Source organism: Spermophilus citellus (assembly GCF_964194105.1).
Source record: "Spermophilus citellus genome assembly, chromosome: 8".
Classification (NCBI taxonomy): Eukaryota; Metazoa; Chordata; class Mammalia; order Rodentia; family Sciuridae; genus Spermophilus; species Spermophilus citellus.
Window position 1 is genome coordinate 138,424,900 of NC_138189.1, and position 19,454 is coordinate 138,444,353.

Sequence of the window (19,454 nt, forward strand, 5' to 3'; positions counted from 1 at the left end):
TATTTGTTTATTTATGTTACTAAACATGGTTTGTTTTCCTCTTTGATTATTTTCCCCCCTTTACTGTCCTACCTCCCACTGTTGGTTTTCATTGTTGTTTTCCACTTCCTCTTCCTGAAATGTTTTGCCAAGGATGTTTTGAAGAGATGGTTTTCTAGCTGCAAATTCTTTTAACTTTTGTTTATCGTGGAAGGTTTTAATTTCATCTTCCATCCTGAAGCTTAATTTCGCTGGATACACGATTCTTGGTTGGAACCCATTTTCTTTCAGAGTTTGAAATATGTTATTCCAGGATCTTCTAGCTTTCAGAGTCTGTGTTGAAAGATCAGCTGTTATCCTGATTGGTTTACCCGTAAATGTAATCTGCTTCCTTTCTCCTGTAGCTTTTAAAATTCTCTCCTTATTCTGTATGCTGGGCATCTTCATTATAATGTGTCTAGGTGTGGATCTCTTATGATTTTGCACATTCGGTGTCCTGTAGGCTTCTAGGATTTGGGATTCTGTCTCATTCTTCAAGTCTGGGAAGTTTTCTCGTATTATTTCATTGAATAGATTGCTCATTCCTTTGGTTTGGACCTCTATACCTTCCTGTATCCCAATGACTCTTAAGTTTGGTCTCTTTATGTTGTCCCATATTTCTTGAATGTTCTGCTCATGGTTCCTTAACAGTCTTGCTGAGCTGTCTATGTTCTTTTCAAGTTGAAATACTTTGTCTTCGTTGTCTGATGTTCTATCTTCTAAGTGTTCTACTCTGCTGGTAGTATTCTCAATTGAGTTTTTAAGTTGGTTTATTGCTTCCTGCATTTCTAGGATTCTGTTTGTTTGTTTTTTATTACCTCTATCTCCCTGTATAGTTGATCTTTTGCTTCTTGGATTTGTTTATGTAATTAATTGTCGAAGTGATCTTTCATTGACTGATTTTGCTGTCTAATGTCTTCCTTGAGACTCCAGATCATCTGACGCGTATATATCCTGAATTCTTTATCTGACATTCCATCTGCTGCAGCTATTACCTCTTCTAAAGTTGAGTTGACCTGCATTCCTTGTGGTCCTTTCTTTCCTTGTCGTTTCTTACTGCTTGCGTTTCTTTCTGCTTGGTGAAACTGTTGTGTTTTTGAAATTTTCCCCCTATATATTTATATTACTCTTGTATAGTTGAAAAGTCTCCCTTGCAGGGTGGGCAGCGGCTGTGCTCCTCCTCCAGTTGGTGTGATGTGTCTACCACGCCCGCGGACCCCTGGGGCTGTTCTGCTGGTCGGTCGCAGGTCTGCCTACCTTGCAGGCGCAGGCGGTGGCTCTGCTCTGCCCTTACACCAATTGGGGTGACGTGTCTACCACACTGGGGGGTTGCTGGGTCTGTTCCAGGCGCGGGAGGCGGCTCTGCTCTGCCCCTACTCCAATTGGTGTGACGGGTCTACCACTCCGGCGGGCCACTGGGTCTGTTCAGGGTGCGGGCAGCAGCTCTGCTCTGCCCCTACTCCAATTGGTGTGACGTGTCTACCACGCCAGCAGGCCGCTGGGCCTGTCCCGCTGGTCGGTCGCAGGTCTGCCTACCTTGCGGGCTCGGGCGGCAGCTCTGCTCGGCCCCCACTGCAGTTGGGGTGAAGCAATACCACGCCGGTGGGTCACTAGGCCTGTTCCGGGCGCGGGCAGCGGCTCTGCTCTGCTCCTACTCCAATTGGTGGGACGTGTCTAGCAAGCCAGCGGGTCGCTAGGCCTGTTCCGGGTGCAGGCGTCAGCTCTGCTCTGCCCCTACTCCAATTGGTGTGACGTGTCTACCACTCCGGCAGGCCGCTGGGCCTGTCCCGCTGGTCGGTCGCAGGTCTGCCTACCTTGCGGGCTCAGGCGGCGGCTCTGCTTGGCCCCTACTGCAGTTGGGGTGAAGTGATACCACGCCGGCGGGTCGCTAGGCCCACTCCGGGCGCGGGCGGCGGCCCTGCTCTGCCCCTACTCCCATTGGTGTGACGTGTCTACCACGCTGGCAGGCCGCTGGGCCCGTTCCGCCGATCAGCCGGTGGTCTGCCTACCTTGCGGGCTCGGGCGGCAGCTCTGCTCAGCCCCCACTGCAGTTGGGGTGAAGTGATACCACGCCGGCGGGTCGCTGGGGCTGTTCCGGATGCGGGCTGCAGCTCTGCTCTGCCCCTCTGGCCCCCACAGCACTCAGCAGGATCCGGACCGAGAAGCAGTCTCCGCGGGTTCCTCAGCCCTGGGTCAGAGCAGCTCTGGGAGCCAGAACTCGGCCGCTCTGGGCTCTGTGCATGCTCTGATAGGAGCAGGCCCCAAGAAGCAGTTTCCACGGGTTCTTCAGCCCTGGGCCAGAGCAGTTCCGGGAGCCAGAACCCAGCCGCTCTGGGCTCCATGCATGCTCTGATAGGAGCAGGCTCCAAGAAGCAGCCTCCGCGGGCTCCTTAGCTCTGGGCCAGAGCAGTTCCAGGAGCCAGAATTCGGCCGCCCCGGGCTCCGTGTATGTTCTGATAGGAGCAGGCCCCAAGAAGCAGTTTCCACAGGTTCTTTAGCATTGCGCCTGAGTAATTTGTCTGCGAGACACGCAGGTGAATGGCAGCCTGAAATTACCTGTTCTATGGTTGAATGAGCTGCGATCAGTCGAAAACAGGGATGATGACGTCAACTCTCCAAGATGGTGGCCGCTGGCTTCCTCTGTGGTCTGACCGGTGGAGAACCAAACTGGACGGCTTCCTTCCCCCGTCTCAAACCCAGAATTCAGCACTGTGTACCGTGATTGCACAGCTGGCAGGAGCCCACAGAATCCGCAGCGCTGTGTCTTTGCGTTGCTATCTCTTGCTTCCCAGTGCGTGCCGCAGATTCTAGCTACAGGGTGATTTGCTGAATAAGCGGCGTGACCCTCCGTGCGGACAAATCGCTCCCATTTGAGCCCCTGTAGCTGATCCTCGTGCAATGAAAATCCTTCCACTAGGTTTTGGAGCACCCCAGTTTTGCTAGAAATTCCTGACAAGATAGTTTTTAGCTGTTCTAACTCATCATTCTTCCGAACAGTGATGCGGTACACGGGAGTGATGCACTCCCTTCGCCGCCATCTTCCACACTCCTACTTTTCTTTTTTTTACATAGGAGAATACCGAGGGGCCAAAGGTATAGCCCGATGGAAGAGCATGTTTAAGGGCCTGGGTTCAAACCCCCTCTCCCCCCCCCGCCCCCCGCCACCTTTCTCCCCCAAAATTTTGAATATCAAAGAACAAAGTTCTACAGAAAGGAGTTTTATCTCTGCAATTCCCAGTATGATAAAGCCATCATTCTTTAACAATATAGGAATATGATATGAACTATACCTACCACAGAAAATTTCCTTAAACTACCCATAATGTGATTGAGGTGGTGTTGGGGATTGAACCAGGGCCTTGCACACACTAGGCAAGTGCTCTACCACTGGGCTATAACCCTGTTTCCCCCCCCAATTCTGAGACAGGGTCCTGCTAATTTGTCAAGTCTGGCCTTGAACTTGGGATCCTCCTGCTTATGCCTCCTAGGTCACTGGTATTACAGGTGCACGTCACCACACCCAGCCGGGTGAATTTTTTTTTTTTAAACAATTCTTCCATAGACTTTCTTTTTTCTTCCTTATGTTCTTTCCACCTTCCGTTTTTCTACCCTTCTGTTCCTTTTGAACCCCAAGGCAGCGAGTTGAATAACAGGACTCATTTCACAGTGCCTGATGTTACTGATTCATACAGGTACCCTCTCTTACTTTTTTTTATCCTTAATCCCTGCTCTCATTTTCCCCCACCCCCTAGAGCTTTTCATTCTAACATGTTGAGATTCACTTACAAATCTGCACATATCTATGTAAAATATTTGATGCTTCTCTTGTTTGTACCTGTTGTAAATTTACATAACTAGTAATAACAAAAGCCTATTTCTTTCCCTTACATTTTTCCTCAAAATTAGATTTTCTTTCTTTCTTTTTTTTCTTTTTTTTTTTTTTTTTTTTTTTTTTGGTACTAGAGATTGAACTCAGGGGTGCTTTACCACTGATCCACATTCCCAACCCTTTTTATTTTTTATCTTGAAACAGAGTCTCACTGAGTTGCTTAGATCCTCACCAAATTGCTGAGGCTGTATTTGAACACGTAATCCTTCTGCCTCAGCCTCCTGAGCTTCTGAAATTACAGGCATACACTGTGCCAGACAAATCTAGATGTTTAAACTCTCAACATGTTGCTTTATGTCCATTCTCTTTATTTACTTATTTATTTTTACTGCTGCATGTATGCTGAGTGTTAATCCATTTGATTTACCCACTCCCTGAGTGGCAGACCTTAATTGTTATAAATTTTTTACTATCAGAGACAAAAAAAGAAAGGACCTGTATCCTGTGGTGAGGAATAGCTAAGGACAAATACAGCTGATTGCTTTACAGATTTTCTGTAGTTGATGCTCTCATAAGTGCTCTAGAGGTCTTGTTTCTGGGGATCATGTGCTTGTCAACATTTGTCTTTATTTATTTGCCATTGGGAGGCAAGTAAGGTCAATCTGTTCTTTATATACTTACTTGATCACATTGCTTTCCCCAAAGTTTCCACAACATTTTAAACTTCAGAGGTTTTTACTCAGCCTTGGCTAAAATAAGAAAAATATCATAGGTAAACATAATACCTGATGAGAAACTTCAAGAGGAAATAATCTCGTTGTATTACTCTGAGAATTTAATATTCTCAAAGAATTTTCTGTGTCAAGAACTTCAAGTGCAAGAAGCACAGGGTATTTACATTAATCACCACATATTATAAACTGGACATGACACCAAAGTCTTACTGAGGCTTAACTTTGTGTAGGTTTTTGCCTTGTTGTGATGAAAATTCTGTTATTTATTATTTACCAAAAACATGAACCTGATAAATAGAATTTTACAGCATGCTATCAGCAGATGAGGAAATGAATTAACTCTTCCTGTTATCGAATCCCTTGCTTTGGCTAATATGTAAATGAGTGCCAAAAGTTAAGATATAGCCATATAATTAAATCACCCACAAAAATCCAAGTTTCAAGGAAAATTGAAACATGCTTGCATCCTATGATCATGCTTATTAATTGGTTAAATGTATTTTGCATGAATAAAGTGACCATTTAACTGAATATTATTCCTCTTATTTCACTTTAAAATTAAAGATGCAGTATATTAGAAAAAAGTAATTAGACCTGATAAAATCATATTTTAAACATAGTAAATCTTTAAGAATCTTAATATTAAAAAATCAAATAATGTGCTCAAATATCAAAATAATACGGTATTTTAATAAAAATTAAGTACTAAAGGTAAGTAGGCAGTAGATGGATAAAATGTTACAAAAGTCAGGTAAAAAAAATCACAGTTGGTACAAAGTTCAGTAAGAGATTACAGTTCTTGTACTCTCCACTCCATTTACTTATCTTTCACTTCATTTTGGACAACCAATTTGTACTAGATATCAAAACAGATTTCCTGAGAGTATCAGTGAATCTAAACCAGCTTACCCTCTTTTCTTCAGAACTGGTAACCCTTAATCAATATTTAAGCAGATATAATATTTTACTTTCTCATCTTCCAACTTCATTGATGCTTTAAACTTGACTTCTAAAGAATAGGTTATATTTAAGTTTTTATAGTTGCTGTCTTCCCATGTTTAATGGAATGGACAACTATTTATGAATTATTTGTATTTATTTACTTTTATCTATAGGAAAACTGTTTAGAACTGAGGACTTGCCTGGCTTTGTACATTTTTTTCTAATGTTCTACAAAGATAAACCCATAGACTTGCTCTTGGAGACCATATTTCATGTAAAGATGTGTGATCCAGCAGAAAATTTTGTGAGTATTTCTTTATAAATACCAATTATTTTAAGAAAACACTGTCTTATGTAATTACCTAAAATTTGTTTACAAACCCAAATCAATTTTTTAAACTTGATACTCAATGTTTTTACCAATATTTTTGCACAACTAATGAAGTACTTATAAACCAAAAATGCTGTGAAAAGTGGAAACAGAGCCAAAGATAGAATGAGCAAATGGGGAAAAAATGGTAGATATAAATGCAAACATTCCAGTATTTACATTAAATATAAATGGACAAAATATGCCAATTAGGAGATCATCATAATAGAACTTTTTAAATTATACAACAGTCAATGTCTATACTCAGTTCAAATGTAAGGTATAGATTGAAAGTCATACATGGAAGTTGGACATTGTGGTGCATGCTGTATGCCCAGTGACCCTGGAGGCTAAGGAAGGAGGATGACAAGTTCAAAGCCAGCCTCAGCGACTTAGCAAGCCCCTAAGTAAATTAGTGAGAGCTGTCTCAAAAAAAAAAGTAACACATGAAAAAATATATATGATGCATGCACAAATCAAAGGAAATTTGTAATAATAGCTACATTAATACAAAAGTGGACTTCAGACCAACAAAACCCAAAGAGATCAAGAAAGATATTATGTGCTGAATGCTAAGTTCACCCAGAAGACATATCAATCCTAAAAGAATATGCATCCAACTAGAGAGTATCAAAATACATGAAGTAAAATCTAACAGAACTGAAAGGAGAAATATATTTATCCACAAATATAGTTGGAGATTTTTAATACTCTCCTCTAAGCAGACAAAAACCAGCAAGGAGAGCAAAGAACTGAACAACAACAGCTACCAACTAGATTTAATGAATATTTAAAAACCACTATACCCAACAATAGTGAAAATGAGTTCTTCTAAAATACACGTAGAAAAGTCACCAAAATAGTCACATCTCAAGTCATAAAACAAAGCCTATCACATTTAAATTGAAATAATAAAAAAGTATGCTCTGACCACAGCACACTCAAATTGGAAATCATAATGGAAAGATAAGTAAAATCTCAAATGTATGGGAAGCAAGCAACACTCTTCTCAAATAAACAGGGTGAAATAGGATGCCTCAAAGGAAATGAGAAAATTATTTAAGCTGAATGAAAATACAGTGTATCAATATTTGTGGCACCCAACTAACACATTAGAGAAAAATTTATAGCATCACATCTAAATCTTAGAAGAAAACTCTCACATTAACATCTGCTGCTGTCTTAATAAAGTAAAAAATAAGGGCAAAATAAAGCAAGCAGTGGGGAGCAAACAATGACAGAGCAGAAAACAATAAGAGCACAACCCAATGGAGATTAATGGAACCAAAAGCTAGTTCTGTGAAGAACAATGATACATTTCTAACAACTGACAAAAAAGAAGACACAGTTACCATATCAGAATGAAGGAGAATATCATGACTACTTCACACACATTAAAAGGATAAACATGGAACACTACAAAGTGTTCTATTCTTATAAATTTGTCAACTTAAATGAAATGAACCATTCATCACAATTTGCAACTACCAAAACTCATCCGGAAATAAGTAGGCAACCTGAATGGTAATATATGTACTGAAGAAATTAGATTAACAATGAAAAACCTTCTGAGAAAGAAATTTACAGGTCCAGATTGTCTCAAAAATGAATTTTATCTAAACATTGAAAGAAGAAATAATGGCAATTATCCCAACCCATTTTACCCTGACATGAAAACCAGGCAAAGATCATGCCAAAAATCAAAACAAAACAAAACAAAAAACAAAGACAAATATTTTCATAAATATCAATATAAAATTATCAACCAAAAAATAGCAAATTGAATCCAGCAGTACATAAAAAGAGTAACACATGTGCCAATTGCTACTTATCTTATGAATACAAGACTGGGTTAATATTTGAAAACTATACAATATAATCTATCCATTTAAGATTCTAAGGAAGAAAAGCCAAAAAATTATTTGACAAAATTCCACATCTACTCATGATAAAAATCTCTCAGTCAAATAGAAATAGAAAGAAACTTGGACTTCATCCAAGTGAAAAAAATAAATGACTTATGTGTTGTAAAAGATACTGTTAAGAGAATGACAAGAGAGCACAGAGTAAAAGAAAGTATTGATAAATTTCATATCCAGCAAGGGACTTATATTCAGAATATATACATAGAATTCACAAACACAGCAACAATAAAATTAAAAAATGGCAAAAGATTTGACCAGATACTACAAGGACTCCCTGGGATTGTGGCTTTCCTTACTGCCATATGTGATTCATGCAGGTTGACTTTACCAGCAGGCTCTTTGGGGTGTCCTGGTGGGAAGTCACATTTGACAATACATTCCCACCAGAGCTGTATTAATGGCTTAACAAATATTGTCATACTTGTTACATTTTAACTCCTCAACCAGTTTTATCTGATGTAGTTTCAAACTGAGTTAACTCTAGATCATTAAATTGTTATAGTTATAAAAATGATCCGTTAATACAATGTTTTCCAACATTCGGTATTGAGTAGAAATTCATCTGAGTAAATGTGTTATTTAAAAAAAAAAGAAAGGGACACTCCACTAAGGTAACCAGCGGCCACCATCTTGGAGAGCTGAAGTATCCACCGCCACTCTCCGACAGATTGCAACAACAAACAGGTGTGTGTCACCCAGCTCAGCCCCCATACATAGGGGGATTTCGCTTAAAATCTCTCCTAGACTTTCAGGGGGAGGGACTATCAGAGTGAGCCTGCATAAAGACTAAAGGAGAGCTAGAGGCACCTGACCCTCAACCCCCCCCCTCCCATCAGCGGCCAAAACAAAACCTGTCTAGCCAGCGCTGGGGGAGGGGCAAGCAGAAAAAATCAAAACCATAGACTGCCGGGGATCCCAAAAGCCAACGGTGTGACCCCGGAGATCCAGGCTGTCTGATACGCGCGGCCTGCCCCGAGGCTACAGAAGGCGTGGCGCCCCAGAGAAGGGGTTAACCAGTCAGCAGGGAATTAAGTGGCTGCGACACGGTGGTATCCCACCAGCCAAGCCCAAGCCCGCACTGACCCCCGGGCTGAGTTCGGGATTGCTGACGGGGACGGAAGCGGTACAGCCCCACCCCCCAAAAGAGACACTCCACTAAGGTAACCAGCGGCCACCATCTTGGAGAGCTGAAGTATCCACCGCCACTCTCCGACAGATTGCAACAACAAAACAGGCACAGAGTACAGTTTGAACTGCCGAGAATCATCACTGAGGGGAAATCTGGTCTAGCAGGAGAAACCAAGGCTAGCAGGAGAAACCAGGAGCCTAGAGGCAAGGCCCTCGCGACTGGGCAGCGGTAAACTGCAGGCCCGCCGGCGACAGTTCACCCACTGCCCGCGTAACTGGGCGGTAGGAGAACGCCCTCCCGCTGGTGACGGATCACCTGTCCGCGGCCTGTGATACTGGGCGGCTGGAGTCTACCCGCCTGCCACGACCGGGAGCTGAAACCACACAGAGACAGTCCAGTCACACCCCCCAATTAGGGCACCCCGGCAAGGAGACTGGGGCCCATCATAGCAGAGTAGTGTCGTCACTGGAGCTCGAACGTCAGAATTCCTTCCCAGCGGAATCCACGTTAGCAGTCATACTTCAACAACACAAAGGAGAGACATCAGAGTAATACAGAAACAAAACAAATCTATAGAGGAGAGCAGAAACACGACAATCAAAAAGAGCTGGAAAGTAACGTGGACAACATGAGAAAACAAGGGAAAAAAGGATTACAAACAATGCAAGACTACTCAATCTCCTGATAAAGATACTTAACTTCTTCTTTTATCTGTTTGTGAAATGCATTCTCAATGTGTTCTTTCGCTGCTTGAATTTGCTGTCTTGTATCCTCTTTAAGGTTCCATTCCATCTGTCTTAGGTGTTCCTTGAGTTCTTTATATGACCATTTTTCTGATGACTCTAGGTCCTCCTGAATATTTAGGCTGTCCTGCGTTGTTTGTACTCCTTTTCTTCCTTGTTTTTTGAAGCTGCTCATGTTGTTTCTTGTTCTGTTTGACTGCTGAGTTACTGTTTACTCCTATAAATTAGTTTGATGCTTGGGAGGAAAGGTATTTGAAGGGAAGGGAAGAAGTCTCTAAAGAGAATGAGAGTAGGCAGGTAGAATTCAAGAAAAAAGGGGGGATAAGAAAAATGAGAAGACTAAAGAAGAAAAAGAATAGGAACTAAAAAAGAAAAAGATTAAAAAAATAATAATAATAATTAAAAAAATTTAAGTTAAAATTAGTAGAAAAAAAAATTTAAAAAAATATTTTGTAAAAAAAAATTAATAAAACAACAAGAAAGAAAAAAATGAAAATGAAAGAAAAACCTAAATTAAAAAAAAAAAAAGGAGAAAAGAAAAAGAAAAAAAAAACCTAATAAATGCAGTCTTAGAGTTTGATTAACTTCTCTTCCAGTAGATGGCGCTGTGCCCACCAGGTCAAGTTTCTCCTGTCAATACGCGGGAACCAATCACTGTGCAGCAGCTCTTCCCAGACTGGGCGAGTCTCCAATCCTGAGTGTCTAGGGCCTCCTCTTGTGCCTAGTCACTTCCCACTTTTTCTCTAGCCAGGCCCCTCTCACCACAATACTGGCTACACGCCAAGTCTGCTGCTCCCGGGAGCCCTGTTTTCATGAACGACTGGGCACACTCTTCCAGTTTGCCATTCCCTCAGACCCTAAGCTTGTAGAGTTTGGGGCTGAGAATCCTCAGCGGCTTTTACTTGCCCTCTGGTATCCACTTCCCGTAGGTGGTGCAAGAGGCCTCAGCAGTCAGCCCTGGTGGGAGCGGTATTTCCGCTTGTGGGACCCGCACCACCTCTGACTATAAAAAATAATCAAACAATAATTCTAGAAATGAAGGAAACGATAAACCAAATTAAAAACTCAATTGAGAGTATCACTAACAGAGTGGAGCAAGTAGAAACCAGAACATCAGATAATGAAGACAAAATACACCATCTTGAAAAGAGTCTAGCCAACTCAGAAAGGCTGGTAAAAAATCACGAGAAAAACATCCAAGAATTATGGGATAACATTAAGAAACCGAACTTACGAGTCATCGGGATAGAAGAAGGTACAGAGATTCAAACCAAGGGAATGAGAAACTTGCTGAAGGAAATAATTACAGAAAACTTTCCAGAAATAAAAAAGGAAACAGATATACAAATTGAAGATGCATACAGGACACCGAGCACACAAAATCACAGTAGACCAACGCCAAGACACATTGTTATGAAGATATCCAATATACAGAACAAAGAGAAAATATTAAAAGCTACAAGAGAAAGGAGACAGATTACATTTAGGGGTAAACCAATACGGTTAACCACGGATTTTTCATCACAGACACTGAAAGCAAGAAGGTCATGGAACAATGTATTTCAAACACTGAAAGACAATGGATGCCAACCAAGAATTCTGTATCCAGCAAAATTAAGCTTCAGGTATGACAACGAAATAAAAATCTTTCATGATAAACAAAAGTTAAAAGAATTTGCAGCCAGAAAACCAGCATTGCAAAGCATTTTGAGCAAAACACTACACGAGGAAGAAATGAAAAACAATAACCAAAACCATCAGTGGGAAGTGCCTCAGTAAAGACAGAGGGCAAGGGGAAAGACAATCATGGAGAGACAAACTAAATTTTTTTTTTTTAAAAAAGGATAAACAATCAAACATGGATGGAAGTTCAAACCACATATCAATAGTAACTCTGAATGTTAATGGCTTAAACTCTCCAATAAAGCGACATAGGCTGGTATCATGGATTAAAAAAACAAAACCAACAATATGCTGCCTCCAGGAGACACATCTGATGGGAAAAGACATACACAGGCTGAAGGTGAAAGGATGGGAAAAAATATACCACGCACATGGTCCTCGTAAGCAAGCAGGGGTGGCCACCCTCATATCGAATAAAATCGACTTCAAGACTAAGTTAATCAAAAGGGATAAAGAAGGTCATTATATACTGTTAAAAGGAACCATTCACCAACAAGACATAACAATTATCAATATTTACGCACCAAACAATGGTGCTGCGACATCACAAAACAAATTCTCCTCAAATTCAAGAATCAAATAGACCACAACACAATAATTATGGGAGACTTCAACACACCTCTCTCACCATTGGACAGATCCTCCAAACAAAAGTTAAATAAAGAAACTATAGAACTCAATACCACAATCAATAACCTAGACTTAACTGACTTATATAGAATATATCAACCATCATCAAATGGATATACTTTCTTCTCAGCAGCACATGGATCCTTCTCAAAAATAGACCATATATTATGCCATAGGGCAAACCTCAGTAAATATAAAGGGGTGGGGATAATACCATGCATTTTATCTGATCATAATGGAATGAAACTGGAAATCAATGATAAAAGAAGGAAGGAAAAATCCTACATCACATGGAAAATGAACAATATGTTACTGAATGATCAATGGGTTACAGAAGACATAAAGGAGGAAATCAAAAAATTCTTAGAGATAAACGAAAATACAGACACAACATATCGGAATCTATGGGACACAATGAAAGCAGTTTTAAGAGGAAAGTTCATCGCCTGGTGGTCATTCCTCAAAAAAAGAAGAAACCAACAAATAAATGAGCTCACACTCCAACTCAAAGCCCTAGAAAAGGAAGAGCAAAACAACAGCAAATGTAGCAGAAGGCAAGAAATAATTAAAATCAGAGCGGAAATTAATGAAATTGAAAAAAAGAAACTATTGAAAAAATTAACAAAACTAAAAGTTGGTTCTTCGAAAAAATAAAAAAGATCGACAGACCTTTAGCCATGCTAACGAAGAGAAGAAGAGAGAGAACTCAAATTACTAACATACGGGATGAAAAAGGCAATATCACAACAGATGCTACAGAAATACAGAAGACAATTAGAAATTATTTTGAAAATCTATATTCCAATAAAATAGAGGATAGTGAAGACATCGATAAATTTCTTAAGTCATATGATTTGCCCAGACTGAGTCAGGAGGATATAGACAATCTGAACAGACCAATATCAATAGATGAAATTGAAGAAGCCATCAAAAGACTACCAACCAAGAAAAGCCCAGGACCGGATGGGTATACAGCGGAGTTTCACAAAACCTTTAAAGAAGAATTAATACCAATACTATTCAAGTTATTTCAGGAAATAGAAAAAGAGGGAGCTCTTCCAAATTCATTCTATGAGGCCAACATCACCCTGATCCCGAAACCAGACAAAGACACCTCAAAGAAAGAAAACTACAGACCAATATCTCTAATGAACCTAGATGCAAAAATCCTCAATAAAATTCTGGCGAATCGAATACAAAAACACATCAAAAAAATAGTGCACCATGATCAAGTAGGATTCATCCCTGGGATGCAAGGATGGTTCAACATACGGAAATCAATAAATGTTATTCACCACATCAATAGACTTAAAGATAAGAACCATATGATCATCTCGATAGATGCAGAGAAAGCATTCGACAAAGTACAGCATGCCTTTATGTTCAAAACATTAGAAAAACTAGGGATAACAGGAACTTACCTTGACATTGTAAAAGCTATCTATGCTAAGCCTCAGGCTAGCATCATTCTGAATGGACAAAAGTTGAAGGCATTCCCTCTAAAATCCGGAACAAGACAGGGATGCCCTCTATCTCCACTTCTATTCAATATAGTTCTCGAAACACTGGCCAGAGCAATTAGACAGACGAAAGAAATTAAAGGCATAAAAATTGGAAAAGAAGAACTTAAATTATCACTATTTGCAGATGACATGATTCTATACCTAGAAGACCCAAAAGGGTCTACAAAGAAACTACTAGAACTAATAAATGAATTCAGCAAAGTGGCAGGATATAAAATCAACACGCATAAATCAAAGGCATTTCTGTATATCAGCAACAAAACTTCTGAAATGGAAATGAGGAAAAACACTCCATTCACAATATCCTCAAAAAAAATAAGATACTTGGGAATCAACCTAACAAAAGAGGTGAAAGATTTATACAATGAAAACTACAGAACCCTAAAGAGAGAAGTAGAAGAAGATCTTAGAAGATGGAAAAATATACCCTGTTCATGGATAGGCAGAACAAACATCATCAAAATGGCGATATTACCAAAAGTTCTCTATAGATTTAATGCAATGCCAATCAAAATCCCAACGGCATTTCTTGTAGAAATAGATAAAGCAATCATGAAATTCATATGGAAAAATAAAAGACCCAGAATAGCAAAAGCAATTCTAAGCAGAAAGAGTGAATCAGGCGGTATAGCGATACCAGATTTCAAACTATATTACAGAGCAATAGTGACAAAAACAGCATGGTACTGGTACCAAAACAGGCGGGTGGACCAATGGTATAAAATAGAGGACACAGAGACTAACCCACAAAGTTACAACTATCTTATATTTGATAAAGGGGCTATAAGCATGCAATGGAGGAAGGATAGCATCTTCAACAAATGGTGTTGGGAAAACTGGAAATCCATATGCAACAAAATGAAACTGAATCCCTTTCTCTCGCCATGCACAAAAGTTAACTCAAAATGGATCAAGGAGCTTGATATCAAATCAGAAACTCTGCGTCTGATAGAAGATAAAGTTGGCTCCGATCTACAGATTGTGGGGTCGGGCTCCAAATTTCTTAATAGGACACCCATAGCACAAGAGTTAACAACTAGAATCAACAAATGGGACTTAATTAAACTTAAAAGTTTTTTTTCAGCAAAAGAAACAATAAGAGAGGTAAATAGGGAGCCTACATCCTGGGAACTAATTTTTACGCCTCACACTTCAGATAGAGCCCTAATATCCAGAGTATACAAAGAACTCAAAAAACTAGACAATAAGATAACAAATAACCCAATCAACAAATGGGCCAAGGACCTGAACAGACACTTCTCAGAGGAGGATATACAATCAATCAACAAGTACATGAAAAAATGCTCACCATCTCTAGCAGTCAGAGAAATGCAAATCAAAACCACCCTAAGATACCATCTCACTCCAGTAAGATTGGCAGCCACTATGAATTCAAACAACAACAAGTGCTGGCGAGGATGTGGAGAAAAGGGTACACTTGTACATTGCTGGTGGGACTGCAAATTGGTGCGGCCAATTTGGAAAGCAGTTTGGAGATTCATGGGAAAGCTGGGAATGGAACCACCATTTGACCCTGCTATTGCCCTTCTCGGACTATTCCCTGAAGACCTTAAAAGAGCATGCTACAGGGACACTGCCACATCGATGTTCATAGCAGCACAATTCACAATAGCTAGACTGTGGAACCAACCTAGATGCCCTTCAATAGACGAATGGATAAAAAAAAATGTGGCATCTATACACAATGGAGTACTATGCAGCAATAAAAAATGACAAAATCATAGAATTTTCAGGGAAATGGATGGCATTAGAGCAGATTATGCTTAGTGAAGCTAGCCAAACCCTAAAAAACAGATACCAAATGTCTTCTTTGATATAATGAGAGCAAGTATGAACAGAGCAGGGAGGAAGAGTAGGAAGAAAAGAGTAACATTAAACAGAGACTTGAGATGGGAGGGAAAGGGAGAGAAAAGGGAAATTGCATGGAAATGAAGGGAGACACTCATTGCTAAACAAAATTACATATAAGAGGTTGTGAGGGGAATGGGAAAATAAACAAAGAGAGAAATGAATTACAGTAGATGGGGTAGAGAGAGAAGATGGGAGGGGAGCGGAGGGGGGATAGTAGGGGATAGGAAATGTAGCAGAATACAACAGTCACTAATATGGCATTATGTAAAATTGTGGATGTGTAACTGACGTGATTCTGCAATCTGCATTTGGGGTAAAATTGGGAGTTCATAACCCATGTCAATCTAATGTATGAAATATAATATGTCAAGAGCTTTGTAATGTTGTGAACAACCAATAAAAAAAATGTAAAAAAAAAAAATGCAAGACTACTCAATTCTACAGGAGGAAATAGAAACTTCAGAAACAGGTATAGGGAAAGAACTCAAGGCATACCTAACTCGAATGGAAAGGAATATTAGAGAAGACATGAGACAGCAAGTCCAAGAAATAAAAATATATTTTGAAAATGAATTAAACAAACAAATTCAAATGGCAAAGAACGAGCTCTACCAGGAGATAGAGATCTTAAAAAAAAATCAAACAATAATCCTAGAAATACAGGAAACTATAAACCAAATTAAAAACTGAAACGAGAATATTACAAATAGACTTGATCAAGTAGAAGTCAGAACATCAGATAATGAAGACAAGGTTTATCAACTTGAAAAGAATATAGTCAACACAGAAAAGATGCTTAAATCCCACGAGCAATCTATTCAAGAGATATGGGATGTCATAAAAAAACCAAATCTGAGAGTCATAGGGATAGAAGAAGGCACAGAGATTCAAACCAAAGGAATGGACAGCATATTAAATGAAATAATTCTAGAAAACTTCCCAGAGATGAAAGATGGAATGGATTGCCAAATCCTGGAAGCCTACAGGACCCCAAACATTCAAAACCATAATAGACCAACTCCAAGACATATAATTATGAAGATAGCCAACGTACAGAACAAGGAGAGAATATTAAAAGCTACGAGAGAAAAGAGGCAGATTACTTTCAGGGGTAAACCAATTAGGTTAACGACAGATTTCTCATCACAAACTTTGAAAGCGAGAAGATCCTGGAATAACGTATTTCAAACGCTGAAAAATAATGGATTCCAACCAAGAATACTATATCTAGCAAAATTGAGCTTCAAATTTGACAATGAAATTAAAATCTTTCTCGTTAAACAAAAGCTAAAAGAATTTGCAGCAAGAAAACCAGCTCTGCAAAGCATTTTGAACAAAACACTACAAGAAGAGGATGTGAAAAATAGTGCCCAAAACTAACAGCAGGAAGTATCTCAGTAAAGGGGGAGGAAAATAACCAAAAAGCAAAACTAACCAAACTAAAATAAATAAATAAAGAAGCATGACTGGAAATACAAATCATATCTCAATTGTAACCTTAAATGTTAATGGCCTAAACTCACCAATCAAGAGACATAGGCTAGTAACCTGGATCAAAAAAACAAATCCAACAATATGCTGCCTTCAGGAGACTCATATGATAGGAAAAGACATACACAGGCTGAAGGTAAAAGGTTGGGAAAAATCATACCACTCACATGGCCCTCGGAAGCAAGCAGGAGTGGCCATACTCATATCGAATAAAATCAACTTCAAACCTAAGTTAATCAAGAAGGATAAAGAAGGTCACTATATACTGTTAAAAGGAACCATCCACCAACAAGACATAACAATCATCAATTTGTATGCACCCAACAATGGAGCTGCAACGTTCATAAAACAAACTCTCCTCAAGTTCAAGAGTCAAATAGACCACAACACAATAATTATGGGTGACTTCAACACACCGCTCTCGCCATTAGACAGATCCTCTAGACAAAAACTGAAGAAAGAAACTATAAAACTCAACAGCACAATCAATAACCTAGACTTAACCGACATATATAGAATATATCAACCATCATCAAGTGGATACACGTTCTTCTCAGCAGCACATGGATCCTACTCAAAGATAGACCATATATTATGCCATAAGACAACTCTTAGTAAATATAAAGGCATGGAGATAATACCATGCACCATATCTGACCATAATGGAATGAAATTGGAAATCAATGATAAAAGAAGGAAGGAAAAATCCTACATCACATGGAAAATGAACAATATGTTATTGAATGATCAATGGGTTATAGAAGACATAAAGGAGGAGATGAAAAAATTCTTAGAGTCAAATGATAACACAGACACAACATACCGGAATTTATGGGACACAATGAAAGCAGTTTTAAGAGGGAAATTCATTTCTTGGAGTTCTTACCTCAAAAAAAGAAAAAACCAACAAATAAATGAACTCACACAACACCTCAAAAATCTAGAAAAGGAAGAGCAAAACAACAGCAAATGTAGTAGAAGACAAGAAATAATTAAAATTAGAGCAGAAATCAACGAAATTGAAACAAAAGAAACCATTGAAAAAATAGATAAAACTAAAAGTTGGTTCTTTGAAAAAATAAATAAGATAGACAAGCCCTTAGCCATGCTAACGAAAAGAAGAAGAGAGAGAACTCAAATTACTAACATACGGGATGAAAAAGGCAATATCACAACAGACACTACAGAAATACAGAAGATAATTAGAAAGTATTTTGAAACCCTATATTCCAATAAAATAGAAGATAATGAAGATATCGATAAATTTCTTAAGGCATATGAATTGCCCAGATTGAGACAGGAAGACACACACAATTTAAACAGACCAATAACAAAAGAAGAAATAGAAGAAGCCATCAAAAGACTACCAACTAAGAAAAGCCCTGGACCAGATGGGTATACAGCGGAGTTCTACAAAACCTTCAAAGAAGAATTAATACCAATACTTTTCAAGCTATTCCAAGAAATAGAAAAAGAAGGAGCTCTTCCAAATTCATTCTATGAGGCCAACATCACTTTGATCCCAAAACCAGACAAAGATACTTCAAAGAAAGAAAACTACAGACCAATATCTCTAATGAACTTGGATGCAAAAATTCTCAATAAAATTCTGGCGAATCGAATACAAAAACATATCAGAAAACTTGTGCACCATGATCAAGTAGGATTCATTCCTGGGATGCAAGGATGGTTCAATATACGGAAATCAATAAATGCTATTCACCACATCAATAGACTTAAAGACAAGAACCACATGATCATCTCGATGGATGCAGAAAAAGCATTTGACAAAGTACAGCATCCCTTTATGTTCAAAACACTAGAAAAACTAGGGATAACAGGAACTTACCTCAACATTGTAAAAGCTATCTATGCTAAGCCTCAGGCTAGCATCATACTGATTGGAGAAAAATTGAAGGCATTCCCTCTAAAATCTGGAACAAGACAGGGATGCCCTCTATCACCACTTCTATTCAATTTAGTTCTCGAAGTACTAGCCAGAGCAATTAGACAGACAAAAGAAATTAAAGGCATAAAAATAGGAAAAGAAGAAATTAAACTATCGCTATTTGCGGATGACATGATAATATACTTAACAGACCCAAAAGAGTCTACAAAGAATTTGCTAGAGTTAATAAATGAATTCAGCAAAGTGGCAGGTTATAAAATCAACACGCATAAATCAAAGGCATTCCTATATATCAGCAACAAAACTTCTGAAATGGAAATAAGGAAAACCACTCCATTCACAATATCCTCAAAGAAAATAAGATACTTGGGAATCAACCTAACAAAAGAGGTGAAAGATTTATACAATGAAAACTACAGAACCCTAAAGAGAGAGATAGCAGAAGATCTCAGAAGATGGAAAAATGTACCCTGTTCATGGATAGGCAGAACTAACATCATCAAAATGGCGATATTACCCAAAGTTCTCTATAGGTTTATTGCGATGCCAATCAAAATACCAACGGCATTTCTTGTAGAAATAGACAAAGCAATCATGAAATTCATATGGAAAAACAAAAGACCCAGAATAGCAAAAGCAATTCTAAGCAGGAAGTG

At 39.0% G+C, this 19,454-nt stretch overlaps 1 protein-coding gene across 1 annotated transcript in view; it reads left to right on the plus strand.

The window, feature by feature from the left end:
* The window catches only part of MGAT4D (MGAT4 family member D), a gene marked incomplete at both ends in the record, with an annotated part of 67,912 nt that overhangs the window by 34,532 nt on the left and 13,926 nt on the right, over positions 1–19,454 (plus strand). The window contains one exon of the mRNA XM_081304384.1: positions 5,697–5,827. Within this exon, the coding sequence (XP_081160510.1) occupies positions 5,697–5,827 (131 nt within the window). The remainder of the gene's footprint in view (positions 1–5,696; positions 5,828–19,454) is intronic.